At 45.1% G+C, this 14,159-nt stretch overlaps 1 protein-coding gene across 5 annotated transcripts in view; it reads left to right on the top strand.

Moving 5' to 3' along the window:
- The window catches only part of fbxw7 (F-box and WD repeat domain containing 7), a 106,684-nt gene that overhangs the window by 80,749 nt on the left and 11,776 nt on the right, over positions 1–14,159 (top strand). For all 5 annotated transcript variants that reach the window (XM_047576117.1, XM_047576128.1, XM_047576118.1 and 2 more), the window contains 6 exons: positions 4,026–4,102; positions 5,433–5,574; positions 8,195–8,329; positions 10,417–10,540; positions 10,672–10,808; positions 11,372–11,485. In XM_047576117.1, the coding sequence (XP_047432073.1) occupies positions 4,026–4,102; positions 5,433–5,574; positions 8,195–8,329; positions 10,417–10,540; positions 10,672–10,808; positions 11,372–11,485 (729 nt within the window). The remainder of the gene's footprint in view (positions 1–4,025; positions 4,103–5,432; positions 5,575–8,194; positions 8,330–10,416; positions 10,541–10,671; positions 10,809–11,371; positions 11,486–14,159) is intronic.

The following is a 14,159-nucleotide window of genomic DNA, read 5'->3' as shown; positions in this document are numbered from 1 at the left end:
AGGCTCCAGCCACAGATAATGGGTCACTGTGTCAGACTGCGTGAGGTAGAATATCCTCAAGGATGTTGGGTGTATCATGCTGGATGGCAGCCATAAAGCGACGCTCCCTTTACTGGAAATGCCCGAGCGTGAAATAGAGAATACAGAGAAATATGTGTGTGAAAGGGAATCAGTCATTCAGGGAGCGTAATGTAAACAAATGTGTTTAATTCAATATGGGGCTCTAAACATCCCTCGTGGCGGAGGATTTTACAGCGTTGGGTCTAATGGTGTTTGCTCATTTGTGTTCTCCATCCATTTTGTGGATGTAGTCGTTTTAAGGTCAGGACAGGGCTCGGATAATTTAGCGCTTTGGCGTTGATTTGTGAAGACAAATTCGGAAGCAGTGGTTTCGGGTTTAACCACCTTAGAAATCCTCTAACTTTCTTTTATTTTTTTGAGATTGCAATTGTTTTGTGCGTCTGCCACGGCGCTGATTGACGTGGGGAATGTCTTTCACGACTGCTTGAGCACTATTTGGGGAAAAAAAAAAAAAAGATTTGTCTAGGGACTGATGCTGCAGGATGTAGTCTGGCTTGAAAGGCGTCCACACATTATGTAAGAGCGATTGCTGTCCTTAAAATATCATTAACTCCCTGCGCATGCATCTGTGGAGCTTTTGGCCGGAGAGCGGAGGAGACGAAGGTGGGGAGGGACGGCTGATTGGTCGTGATTTACAAACGCGGGGTTCTCTGGTTACCTTTTTCCCAGGCTGAAACACAAGGAGCGGCTGGTCACATGCCTTATTTTCTATTATTTTTTTTCTCTCCCCACCTCCTTTCCCTGCATGCTCACATTTAGTTTGAGGTTTTCTTACACAGGCGAACACACTCAAAGCCAGACGCCACATCCCCCCCTCCACTCCCCCCACCCCACACCCCCCTTTTCTCTCTCACACTCGGAAACACACACACAAAACGTACGCGCGCGCACACCCACTGAATGCATACGCACACCCAGGCTCTCCTTGGCTACTGAACTGCCATTGCAGTGAGATCACCGCTTCAAGAAAAAGAGCCGGTTGGGTTTAAGAGCCGCTTCTTAAAAGCCGTGAATACCTTATAAACCCCCCCCTCCCCTCCCACCCCCACCCTCCCACCGCCCCAGCACGTAGACAAATCTAACGTAAGATTTAAGACCTGGATAGCTTTTCAAACATTTGGATCAGACCCGTCGTGTTTTTGCCAAACGTCCTGGTGCCTTTTTCTCAGCGTTTCCCTGCTATTTCATTTTGTGTTAACGCTCTCCTCTTTAACCCATGAGCAGCTCCACACATGAGCCGACTCGTGAGGAAAGATGTCACCTGTAGCGTATATTGACATGTAGAAGCACACATGCTGTCTGTCGGTGGTTTTGTTGCACCGCAACTGTAATCCCTGTTTAATACAGAGGCAGGGATGCTGTATTGATTACTAATTCATGGGTTCAGTCGCTGATATTTCACTCGCTATTCAGCATCTCTTTTGTTGTAGACAACTTTTTTTTTTCCCCCACCACCTCCTTTTTCTTGGTTCATCACTCGCTGTTCTCACTTGTGCCCCTCAGGCTGAAGACAAAGTGTACCAACACACACACACACACACACACACACACACACCCAACAAATTATAGTGATAAACAGAGGGAGAGGGGAAAAAAAAACACATCTTGAGGAGAGGCATGCAATCATGCCACGAGATCCAGACAGTATGGAGTCAAATGTCCACTGCTGTTTTTCTGTGTAAGCTACAATAACAAACCAAAAAAATGCATCAAAAAGAGAATTGTTTGCCTCAGAGCAGAGGCTAAATTTAATTTTGGTTTCTGGTTTCTACAAACCAATATCGGATTATACAACGGCAGAATGACAGAAGGAAGCGTTTTTTTTTTTCTCCCCCCTCCCTCCAGGACAGGTTGGGTCTTGCAGGACGATTGGCTGCACTGTATCTGCAGACGAACTGTCGCTAAATACTTTTGACTCTAAGCCACGAGTAAATGTCATCTTATGAAAAAACGTGCCACGTGTGAAGAATAAAGCGTGCATATTAAAGCCGCAAATATCAGTTAATGTGTTATGAAAACTAAGCAAAAATAATACCTAGTAACCTGGATAGATTCTGGTGATTTTTTTTCCTTCCTGCTGGTGATGGGTGCAACTTTATTTTCATTGCTTCTGTCTTTTTTTTTGTTTGGCCTGCATGCAACGTGTAGGTGTGTAACTCTGTACAAGCCTGCACAGATGTGTAACGTCATTTGTGCCAATTACCAAACCAATTAACTAAACTAAGCATAAATGCCACACGTTCCCCAGTGACATCGTCTTATGAGAAGATGTGTTTTACATTCATAACTTTTGGGCATTCGATCAAACACAACTGAGACTTTTGATTTATTTGTTTGTTTATTTAACTGCATTTTGCCCTTTTTTTTATAGACCGAAAGTAATGACACGATAACTAACATATTAACTGATGTGAATGAATAATAATTAAAAAGAAACTCCTTTGCCAGTTCATTAGGTACCCCAGTTTAATGCACTCTAATATAACTCAGCCATAGCTTCATAAAGTTTATGGTATTCAGTGTGTGTTTAAAATAACTAAGAGAGCTGTTGATTCAATTGTGTTTTCAGATTTGAGGCTGCGGTTTGTAACGCTATTGAGTCGCATTGTGTTGCGCCGACACATGTTTCAATTATTTTTACAATTCCATTTTAGTCAGCGGTCTAGACTGAATAACTGTATAACAGCAACACTCCTGTGTCTAATTTAATCCAGTTTAACAGCACCATCCTCCAGAAGGATCGCACAGTTGAAATAACCCCTTCTCAACACAAACCGTGGATGTGGTGCGTTCAGTTTTAGATTGGCGTGCCTAATAATTGGTCAGGTGTGTGCTTTTGCTGGTGTTCCTCGAGTGTAGCTCTGAAGATCTAAAGGAGCTTTCACCCAAACGGACACATATTTAATTAATGAATGAACAAGCTCAGGCTGTCACCTTGTATATCTTATTTTGAGCCAAACACTAAAAATCAGTGTTCGGGTGGCTTGTTTATTCATGAGGGACCCGCGATGAGGTGGTGATCACTTGCATGTGTGTTGAGAAGCTTTGCCAGGGAGAGAGGGAGGGAGAGGGAGGGAGAGTGGCAGGCATGGGATGAAGAAAATTGGCTTGCCCAAACCTTTACACAGGCGCCTTTGTTTGCGCAGTGGGGTAGGTGGTAACGGGGATTGGCTGGCGTGCGCGTACGCAGGTGACAGAGAATAATAAAGAACTGACTGGCTTTGTTTTTCTTTCTGGAGTGTCGGGATGAATCAGGCTCGGCTTTGAAAGAATGCGCCCCGCGCCCTCAGTGGGAACGCTGTCACGTGTGACGTTGTTGCCCGCCAACACGTCGTATTAACCTTGGAAGTTTGGTTGTGTTTGTTTACCCGCGAGTATCGTTGGTTCGGTTGCCTGGAGATCGGCGCTCACCTGTCACGTTCTGTTCTTCTTCTTCTTCTACGCGGGACACGGTCACAATCATGCACGCCGTTGTAAAACAAACACCGCTCAGCATTCCTCTGTCTCATTACGTCGGGCTCCCTCCTCCATCTGCAGCAGCTCATTGGTCTCTCGTTTGCAGCACGTTATTAAACTGAGTCTGAGCATTAAAGTTTAATTTCCTATTTGCATAAAGCTGTTGTGAGTCTGTGGCTGTGTTTAATATGCAGAATTTCAGACATAGTGTTAACAAAGTCTGTAACTTGAGAAAGCAATTTTCTGTTTTTAGAAATCCCCCTGACCTGTGTCTGTTTTTTTTTTTTGTTTTTTTTTCCTTTTTTTAAATTTGATTTTCAAGAGCCGGACTCTCACTCAAACGTAGAGCGGCTTAGACTCGACTTCAAAGAGAAATAAATTGATGGGTTATGGAAAAACGTGCTTGCCTCCTTCATATATGTGTGTGTTTAAATATAAATCCCCTCCCTCCCCTAATGTTTTTCTCTTTTCTCTATTTCCTTTCTCAGATGAAGAGAAAGTTGGACCCCGAGGTCCGATCTTTCCCTTCAGGAAAAAAGCCCTGCAAAGACCCAGAGTATCTGAGGTAAGAAACCCTATAGTGTGTGTATAGGCTTTACACTATAGATATCCTATAGAGCCGCACCTCATTATTTTCATGCTCTACACTTGATAATTGAGTCTACGAGCAAAGAGGCTACGTGTGTCTTTAAACAGAGGGATGATTCCAGCGCAGCATCGAGCCAGCACTCCCAGATGTTTCCCTTACCCTGAATATTTAATGCAGGTGTTCACATGTAGCTGCATTAAAATTCAAACTGAACACAGCCACTTAGCTGTAAATGTTGCTATGTAACTGGCTCCATCTCAGCTTCCTCTCCCATTAAAAATGAATCGATAATGAAATCGACCCCCAGATTCCCGTTTTGCCCTCAGCGAGCAGAATCTGGGGCTTTCGACGATGCCCAATGGACAGCGTCTACCCTTACATCACACGGGCACATGGGCGCTCTTTGAAGTCCTCCACTGCCCCTTTTTTTTTTCCCACATCCAGGCCCAACAGGAGAGTCAGCTGTGGAGCAGAAATCTGTTCGCACACTTTTGAAGTTTCTTTTGAGTTTTTATCAGCTTTTATCAGGCGTACCTGTTCAAACGAACGCACCTCTGCAGTAAATTCCGTCTTCGTGAAGGTTTGATTGATCAGTTTTTTTGTTGAAAGTGTGAGAAAGAGAAAGAGGCGTGGTAATGACTTTCTGGAGGTTGTAGTTTTTTGTGACGCTGTTGAATCGCACACGGGCAGGTTTGTGTTATTGAGCCAGAGCTCATTGATGTAAATGAGGTGGATAGAAATGAAAGCCAATAGTTTGTACTTTCAAGGAAATGTTTGGAGAGTTTTTGTGGCTTTGACGCACTGCACATGATTGTAGTTTTCTCTGAAACTAGACAAGGACAGAAAATGGATTCATCAGTGTTTAGCATTTTATGAAGATTTGTTTTTAGCTAATAGCCTTTAAAATGTTTGTTATGTGGGGACGTAACACTTACTGTGGGGCTTTCAGACTAGAAATGTCTTCTTAATAGTGTCAATACAAGACATTGAACCTTTAATTATAACATTAAATGATTTAGTTTGCTCTTAATTTCTCTATAATCAGAAAGAAGTGAGTCAGTTACGGAAAGTGCAGAAGAAAACACAAATTCCAGCTTTGCTGCAAAATGGAAACAAGGTCTTGGCTGATGAATCAAATGAGAGATCGTCAACAAATCTTTCAGTTTAAATGAGGCTTTTCTCTTGTATTTGTTTGGAGAATAACACCTTAAACATTTTTAAGGTGTAAGTCCCCGCTCAGACTATTTGCCTCTGAAGGTCTCGGCTCAGCGTTGATTTTTAAGCGCTTTGTTCCTGTAAATTGCAGCCCGACAGGAATTGTCCCATGTCCAGCCACGCCCACCACGTTCGGTCACATCCGAACGGCCAACAGTCAGGGGCAACAGAGACGACGAATCACCTCAATCCAGCCACCGACGGGTCTCCAGGAATGGCTCCGAACATTTCAGGTGAGCACTCAGCGGTTTCAGGCCTTCTCCTTTCTTTTAACTCCCTCTCTCCCCTCCCTCCCTCCCCCGGGCGATGCTGCAGCCTCGGGAAAAGCTCATCAGAAACCATATGTTGTTCCCAATCAATGTTCACTTAGTCTCAGAGATAATTGCTGCCTTGTTGTTGTGGCCCACCACATTACCATAGGCGCTGTTGCGTGGAATTGGGATTAGCCGTACCTGTTCAGACTAAAAAGCAGAGTTATGAGATCAGATGAATGTGTTGTACAGTCATCTCTGATCCTCTGTAATACAGATGCTCATACACTATGAACGTCAAAGACGATTTAAATTGGCGCAAACTTTATTCGTTTTGATACGTTTAGCCACCGATGATAACTGTCAATAACATTAGAGACGAAAGGTGATCGTATAGTTTACTCTGTGTTAATATTAATATTCTCCACACTGATGTAGAGTAATAGAGCCGTTTCATTCCTCTTAGACTTGCACGCTAATGACTAGAGACCTCAAGGAAATAAGATGTCATTTAAATATATTAGCCTTGATGGCGTCCCCTGAATTTCCATATAATGGGTTGCCATGGATTTCATTACCAAAGAGGGTTCAAACTTATTATCTTTGAACAGCTGAGTGAACCTGTGACACCTCTGTGTTTATTTTGCGTCGACGTGCTTTACTCCTGAGGCCTGACCTGTCGGCAGCCTGCTCTCTTTAATCTCGCGGCGCAGACCACAGGCAGCCCAAACTTCAAACGCACTTTCTGTACATTCCCCGTCCAGTCGCAGCCTGCATGTGAGAAAGAGAGGAGCACAAACGCAAAACGGCACACTCTAGCTTGAAAGACTTTTTTTTAATTTATTTTTTTTATGTTGCTCTGACTGAAGCGCATGAATCTCATTTTGCTGATTTCTATGACCAGATCGATTCCACTCTCTCGCCTCTAAATTAAATATGAAGACTGCAGCCAATTAGCCTAAGTTAGTATGAAGTGTGGAAACTGTGGAAAAACTGTAACCGCACTGTGTTCACAGGTAACAAAATCCACCTACGAACACTTCAGGCCCGCCAATTAACATATCTATTAGTTTAGCAGAGGTGTAAAATCAGCATAAATTAGTCAGATAAAATAACACATCTCTAAACATATTTAAATGTCATTATGGCGGGTGTAAAAGATGAAATAATTGCCTCTTTACTGTCTTTGTAGCTCACAGTAATGCTAATTATCGTAATCTGTGTTTTGGTTGCAGTCTTCTTTAAGCCCCCCCCCCCACACACACACGTTCTTCAGTGTTTCCCTGAATGCGTTGAGCTGAGAGATATTCAGCAGCCCATCATAATGATTAGCCGATCAAAAGCGTTCCACTTGTGCGTCAGTGTGCCAGCCCGGGTTCACTGCATGTTTAAGTGGTGGCGCTGCGATCCCAGATGTTGACTGTCGGCTTGTGTCGCCGTTGTTCTCACATTTTAAATGAATGAACGAAGCAAAAGTAGGTCTGACGTGTTGTGAGATTATCTGAGCTTTTAGCTGCTCTCGCCTAGAAATCATTTAAAGCCAAAATATTAAAAGCAACGTGAGTGTTTATAATGAACCCAAACGTGAGGTTTACGTCTCAGATTGCTTATGGCAAACCTGTGGCATCAAGGATTCAGTCTGAGATACAGTACAAATAACCTATGGCTGGAAATGGAGACAACACCAAAAAGCCCAGGCCACTCTCTGTTGGGGAGGGGGTCCCTGAACCCCCCGTCCCTCCCTCCCTGATTACATTCAGAACCTCTGGCTAAAGCTTTTAGCCGCCAAATTACAGGTGGTTTGTGTGTGCCAGGTTTTTCCACTCCGGCACCGTAGCCTGTAATTATTGTTAGATTTCCAGTGCCCCACAGAGTAAAAACAGCCGCGGCCATCGGGTCGAACACGCAGTTTATCAGCTACCGTTAAACAACCAAACGAAATACGAGTTCTAATAACGGTTTGCGTGGCGCCACGTCGAGGACGCTCACATTTTCCACTGATTTGTTGGCTGCTGGAAATACGCAGGTGCCTAAAGCTACAGCTCGGCGCTGCTGTTGGAAGGCACGCAGGGAACATTAAGAGTGCACGCGGCAGGAAGTTTCCACTCCAGTCACAGGTTCAATGCACTTAGACGAGTTTGAGTTTGACGGTTGTAAACTGGGGGCAGCCATCCTCTAAAGCCTGAGTGCTGTTTTTTTTTTTGCATTTACAGCTGTGACTGGCGATCCAGATGCAGATGTTTAACGAATATTACGCAGACAGCGAGAGAGAATAGAGTAGAAGGAAGAAGGTTACACTGGTGTAAAAAATCAGCTGTGTTTGTGACGTCGCTAAAGCTTCAGAATCAGTACATCAGTGGTGGACTGTAAACTGTGATTTAAAAGAATAATATTTAGGTCTAGAGGTCTAGAGGTGTCTGTGATTGACAACCAGTGCAGCTCAGTATTTTCTGGTAAACGAGCTGCTTCCCTTTTGTCCGTTGTTCCAAGCTGCCACTTTGAAGCAATCATGTTTCCTAAACCATCATCAGACTGATTTTTCCCCTCTCTCTCTCCCTCACTCTCTCTCTCTGTGCTTTTTTTTTTTTTTTCTTTACTCCAGAGCTGGACTGGCCCAGAGAAGCTGCTGGCGCTGGATGAGTTGATCGACAGCTGTGAGCCCACGCAAGTCAAGCATATGATGCAGGTGATTGAGCCGCAGTTTCAGCGAGACTTCATCTCCCTGCTGCCCAAAGAGGTGAGTTCTATCCCAGCCCTAATCCCTCCTCCCCTCCTCCCTCTGATCCCCCTTTTCCTCTGATCTCAGCTCCGCGTGTTCACTTTCGGATGAACACACCTGACGGAGAGAGGCGAGGCCTCCTCTCGACCTGAACCCTGTCACGATTCCACCCTCACAGGCCTCCGTAGTTTGTGTCCAGTCTTTCTTCTGCATCATAAACTGACAATCTGAAGGGCCACACTCATCTCATAATGAGATCACATAAGAAAAACGTGTAGCAGATCCGATACTTTGCACCTCGTCTGGCATGTGTTGGGATGCTGCAGAGAGTGAGGCAACAACACGCAAGATTTCAAGGCGTCCGCACCGCTTGCTCCAAAACCAGACATACAAACAGCTTCATGTGTGTTCGCAGCGGGACGCGAGCCCTCTCCTTTCATTCTGTGTACCCTATGCTGCTCCCTCTTTTTATATATATATATATATATATTTCTTGTTTGCTTTGACATCTTCTGATAGTCCCGTCTCTCCTTTAAGCTGGAGCTGCTGGAAATAGGCTGGGTTGGGCTGTCGAGTAACTTTAAGAGGACAATCCCCGCGGTTGCGCCGTAGATGCAGTTGGAATTGAACAGACTCTGGAGAGGGTATCGGGTTTTAAAAGCAATCACTGACTTAGTTCTGAAATACCCTCAGTTCTAGTAATGACTGCTGGCCTCGGCAGGCTTTTAGATGATTGAGGTATGTCAAGGATGGATGTGATGGGGTTTTTTTTTTTTTGTCTTTTTCTTCAAGGACAAAAAGCTACAAAGTATTACCAACAGCGCTGAACCCAATGATATCAGAGATGTCAGGATGTAGAAGTTTACTCTGGCTTTCAACCCACTTTCACAAAAATAGATTTCCACAAAGCTGTAGCCAAACCTGAAACGGAGAGAGACAATTATTAGCACGTCACCATTTGTAAGTTAAGACGTTGAAGCATTGAACTAACGATAAAGTTTTCATTCATAAGGACGTTTCACTGGAAAAATACAGCAAAGCCCGGGACAGTAAATAGTTTAGGAGGATTAAAGATCGCCTCAAGATAGCTCTCACTGAAAACTCTCCCCTCTAATTACCTCCAGCCACACCGCAAATTATGAGACATCTTTTCCTCTTTTATTTTCGCTGTCTGTTGCCACCGCTCGCTAGGTGTGACTCATGGAGTTGTTTTAACCGGTATTAGACTATAGCTGCACCAATTAGTTTGGATTATTCATGAATTCATTTTTTTTTTCTTTCCCAAGCAAAGCGCTGTAACATTTTCTGGGCTCTAGTTCCTCATTTAATAACAGGTGTGTAGATCTGATGCGTTTTTCTGTCACGTGATACAGAAAAAGAACGGAAATAATTGGCATATTATCAAAAGATGACAAAGAAAAAGATTTACAACAGACTGGAGACAAAACTCCTGAAGAAAGACTCGCCTAGCTTAAATCTAAATATCAGTCACTCGACTCCACTCCTGAATGTGTCATTGTGTGTCGTGGATCAGCGTCGTCTCCGATTGTCGGAGGACAATGAAAGAAGCTGTGCGACGGGTCAAACTTCATGCCGTCGAACAAACCCCTAATCTCTTTTAACAATGGTGCGGAGCAATAACTGGACCTAATGCTCCATCCACCGCATTGTTTTATAGACATTGTGCGTTACGTGCCCCGAATGAACGAACAACGTGACTGTGTTTCATTCCGTCCCTCAGGAGTCCAGATTTACGCTCATTAAACTGGGTTTTGTGTTCTCGTTCACCGGCTTTAAACAAACAAACTCTAACCCCGTCAGGATTACCTGCTGCGTGAAGCTTTTATTGTGTATTTTTTTGCGAGGGCGACAGAACTGTTGATTAAATACAATAGCTGTGTATTCACTTGTATGTCATGCGTACAGTTTGTTCAGAAAGCGCTTTCTTAGCTCTTCCCTTTTGTCGCTGTAGTTTAGTTAACTTAAACCCTTTCCTTCATCAGGTGTGTGCACTGTTGTACGAGCCAGCTGTGCGACATACTGGCTGCTTCTATTTTCTTTCACGATTCACACCTCTCACATTCCTCGACCACGTCTCTCAACAGCTGGCTTTGTATGTGCTGTCATTCCTGGAACCGAAGGACCTCCTCCAAGCGGCGCAGACGTGCCGCTACTGGCGCATCCTGGCAGAAGACAACCTGCTGTGGAGGGAGAAATGCAGGGAAGAGGGTGAGTCTGGCGTCCCTGCAACAGACGGACACGGTGTTACTGCGGATAACTTTGCAGTAGTTTTTATAAGGAGTAAAAAAAAAAAAAACTTAGCTAGCTTATTAGTCATCTTCCTGTCTCTGTCCCAACAGGTATTGATGAGCCTTTGCCCCTGAAGAAGAGGAAAATTGTCAAGCCCGGCTTCACTCACAGTCCCTGGAAGAGTGCCTACATCAGGCAGCACAGAATAGACACTAACTGGAGGAGAGGAGACCTCAAATCACCCAAGGTAACTCTTCTTTCAAGCTGAAACTCCCCTCAGGTTTGCTGCTCTTATAGATCTGATATCAAATGGCTTTGAGTCGCAGAAAGAATTGAAGGTCTGAAGTGTGGACTTGATGGGAACTTGGATGATGGGTCAAGTCCGCGCTCTGCGGCGTTGCTGTGGAATAATAATCGAGTTTGAGCGCAGTGTGGTCGTACGCTCCTTCAGCCTAAACCCTGCCTCCGCCTTTTATCTGCTCAGAAGTTCGGTGAAGTAAAAGCAGCATGAATAAGCCGGCTGGTTGCGAGACGGCCGGTGGGGTCGTTTCAGGCCACCGGCGGCATAAGCTTCCTGTGCTCTTCGTTCTGCTGTACGTATATATGCAGTGGGACGTTTGCTGAGCTAGCGCAACTGTGACCCAGTAGCAGAGACCGCACAGACACACACCATCATGCAGCGCTGCTTAAAGAGCCGGGTACACCTGCAGCTCGTATCTCAGCTCATTGCGTGCATGAAACAACAGAGATGCGTTGTTTGTCCTCGTCGTTGCACTCACTGATCTCCTTTTCCTTTTGGTCGATCGGAAGGTGCTGAAAGGCCACGATGATCACGTGATCACCTGCCTCCAGTTCTGTGGCCACCGCATCGTCAGCGGCTCCGACGACAACACGCTGAAAGTCTGGTCGGCCATCACAGGAAAGGTAGGGGTTTGATTTCTCCTTTAATCATCGTCATTCCCTTTCCTACCGACTGCAGGTGGAACGGTTTATAGTTCTCGAACATTTCGCTCATTTCTTTAGACTTTGTGATTTGAAATTGAAGGAAACTGCCATGTTGAGCATTGATTAACCGCTGTAAAGACTTCCCGTCATCATATGTAGCATGTTGCACATTTAGCCGCACATAAAGCTGTACAGCTCCCTCTAATGCGGTCGTCATTAGCAACCTTTGCTCTACCACATAAAATCTTGCTGCACAGACTCCACTCTGTCTCAGTCTATCCTCTCTCTACTTACATTTATCCATTTCGCTGACTTGCTACACAGCACATGTCCGCATGCAGTGTTAGTATTCATAGCTGAAGCTGGTGCAGCCACACAGGCCTTGTGCTGCAGCTTTACGCTGTGTATTAAAAAGCAAAGCAGTGGTTGGGCTGTGGCATTGGAGAGGGATTCACAGGTTGCTGTAAATCACAGCGCTCTCGTGCCTCTGCGCTGGACTGCGTTTTCAAAAGAGCTCCACAGTTTAAAAAAGAAAAGATCCTCCTTTCACCGTTCTTTCTGCTTTGTTCCTTTAACTCTCACCCTAATAAATGTGGATAACGTTGGCGAATTTCGCTTCACAAAATAAAAAATCATTCAAAGAAAAGTGGTCAGAATTCAATATTGTACGTGATCGCGCTGAAGCAGGTTGTTTTTTTTTCTTTTTTTTTAATTTCTTCTGGACACAATAGAGTTTACTTTCATTTGCTGCAAAGTCTCGGCCTAACCCATAAAGTAAAACTGGCCTCCAGCCAACGGGGTGATTACACGCATATCAGTCACAGCCTTTGCTGATCTGAACAGATTTCTCCAAGGTCATGGGATAGGCACGGAGCACGGTTTGGCTCTCCTTCACCCCAAACACTAATATCAGGATGACAGGTTGTTGAGTTACAGCCGCAGTGGCTCCATATGGGTGGTGGAGGTCTGCGATGAGTCACATCACCAGCAGGCTCTACTGCTTTTTTTTTTTTTTTTTTTTTTTTTCTGAAGCCACCCTGCTTTCAGACAGACGTCACAGACTCTCACTACATTGTGTGTGTTTCCTACAATTCTAATCTGCCTCAGGGCTGTTTGTTTACATTAGAGGAAGAGATGAGAATAAATCCGTTTTATGTCTGGGTGCCGCATTCAGAGCGCACATCCGCTTCTGTGGATTTCGTCTCTTTTGCTTCCGCGGCTCTCGACGCCAGAAAGAGAATCCCTCTGTTGAGAGGAACGGCCAATTAAGCCGAGTCGGCCGTTTTTTGCCGAAAGTGGCCGTCGATGCCAGCGAAACTGTAAAGATGCGGCGAGATTTACCCCCACCTACATTTGTTCTTCCTCTCTGCTGTCGAGATCCTCCGCGGCCCTTGCCAGCTGACTTGAGGACTTGATTGCTGTGTTTTCCTCTGTTACTTTGTCCTTGTTAGATGTGGGCATGGAGAGCGGCTATCAGCGAGGTTGAAGTGTTAGCATAGACGATGGCCCTCGGATGAATGTCTCTTGAAGATACACATGCCTGCATCGTTCATCTTGTCCTTTACTGCAATTAGCCAACACTTACATGTAGTATATCTGCTGGCTTGAATGGAAAAGCTCAGTCCGAATTTCTTACCCAGAACAGGATCAATAAGCGAAGGTTGACTAGCAGATATGAGCCTTTATAATTTCGTCTTTTAAAAGTCTGATGCCATTAGAAAATTATCCTTTGTTCCCTCGTCCTCAGTCTGTGAAAGAAAAGTCTGAGTGGCTCAAACGCGATCCTTCAAATTAGTAATAAGTTCAGGAGCCACACTGGCTCATACATTCAGGGATCAGAGGCAACCTGTCCCTTTTCTTCGGGGGAGATTTTGAAATGCTGCTCAGGCGCTAGGTGAAAGATTTAAATTGATGGGGATGTGAGAATGAATTGGTCACAGCACAGACACGTCGGGCCAGAGGTAAGACGGCGCTACCCTTTTTCTCAGAAACTTTCTGTTCGGTTCTGAGCCGTCGGGAGGATCCCCCCCCCCTGTGACGGCGCGTCGCGTGACGAATCGAGGGCTGATGCATCATTCAGAATGTTCTCACGCTCGTCCCTGCACACAGTGTCCCCAACCCGGCTCTTTAATACTGCATCGTGTACGGTTCTGACAAGCTCGCAGCAGATGTTTCTATCGGTTGTTCGACTAATCCGTCCAGAGTTAAAGGTTCGCTCCTGAACTTTCAAACGCGCTGGGCATTTTCGGCCGCCTTAATCTGCCTGGACGTGGCCTAAATTTTTAAAACGTTCCCACAAATATTCAGCGGATACCTTCACTCGGCTGCAGCCGGAGCTTCGGCGAGGCAGATGTTTGTTAATCTCTCCTGCTAGTTTTGTCCTGCCCTTGACTTATCTTGTTACGTAAAACCCCGTTAATTGAGCCCACGCTGTGTGGCAATCAGGGAATTATTATACGATCGCACTTTACGTAAGTGGATCCACACCTCTGCAAAATATGGGGCCGTTACTTGGCGGTCGAGTCAGACGGCGCAGTTTGTTTGTGGTTAACATGTTGCACAAAACAAACACCGTCACAGTATCTGCTGAAGCCTGTAGATCCAGTTGCAGTTTGTGGTCTGGAAGAAAGTCTTGTTTTTCCCACGGAAGAAG

This window comes from Mugil cephalus, chromosome 2, assembly GCF_022458985.1.
Source record: "Mugil cephalus isolate CIBA_MC_2020 chromosome 2, CIBA_Mcephalus_1.1, whole genome shotgun sequence".
Lineage (NCBI taxonomy): Eukaryota > Metazoa > Chordata > Actinopteri > Mugiliformes > Mugilidae > Mugil > Mugil cephalus.
Note: the sequence above shows the minus strand (reverse complement) of the source record. Positions and strands in the feature narration are given on the sequence as shown.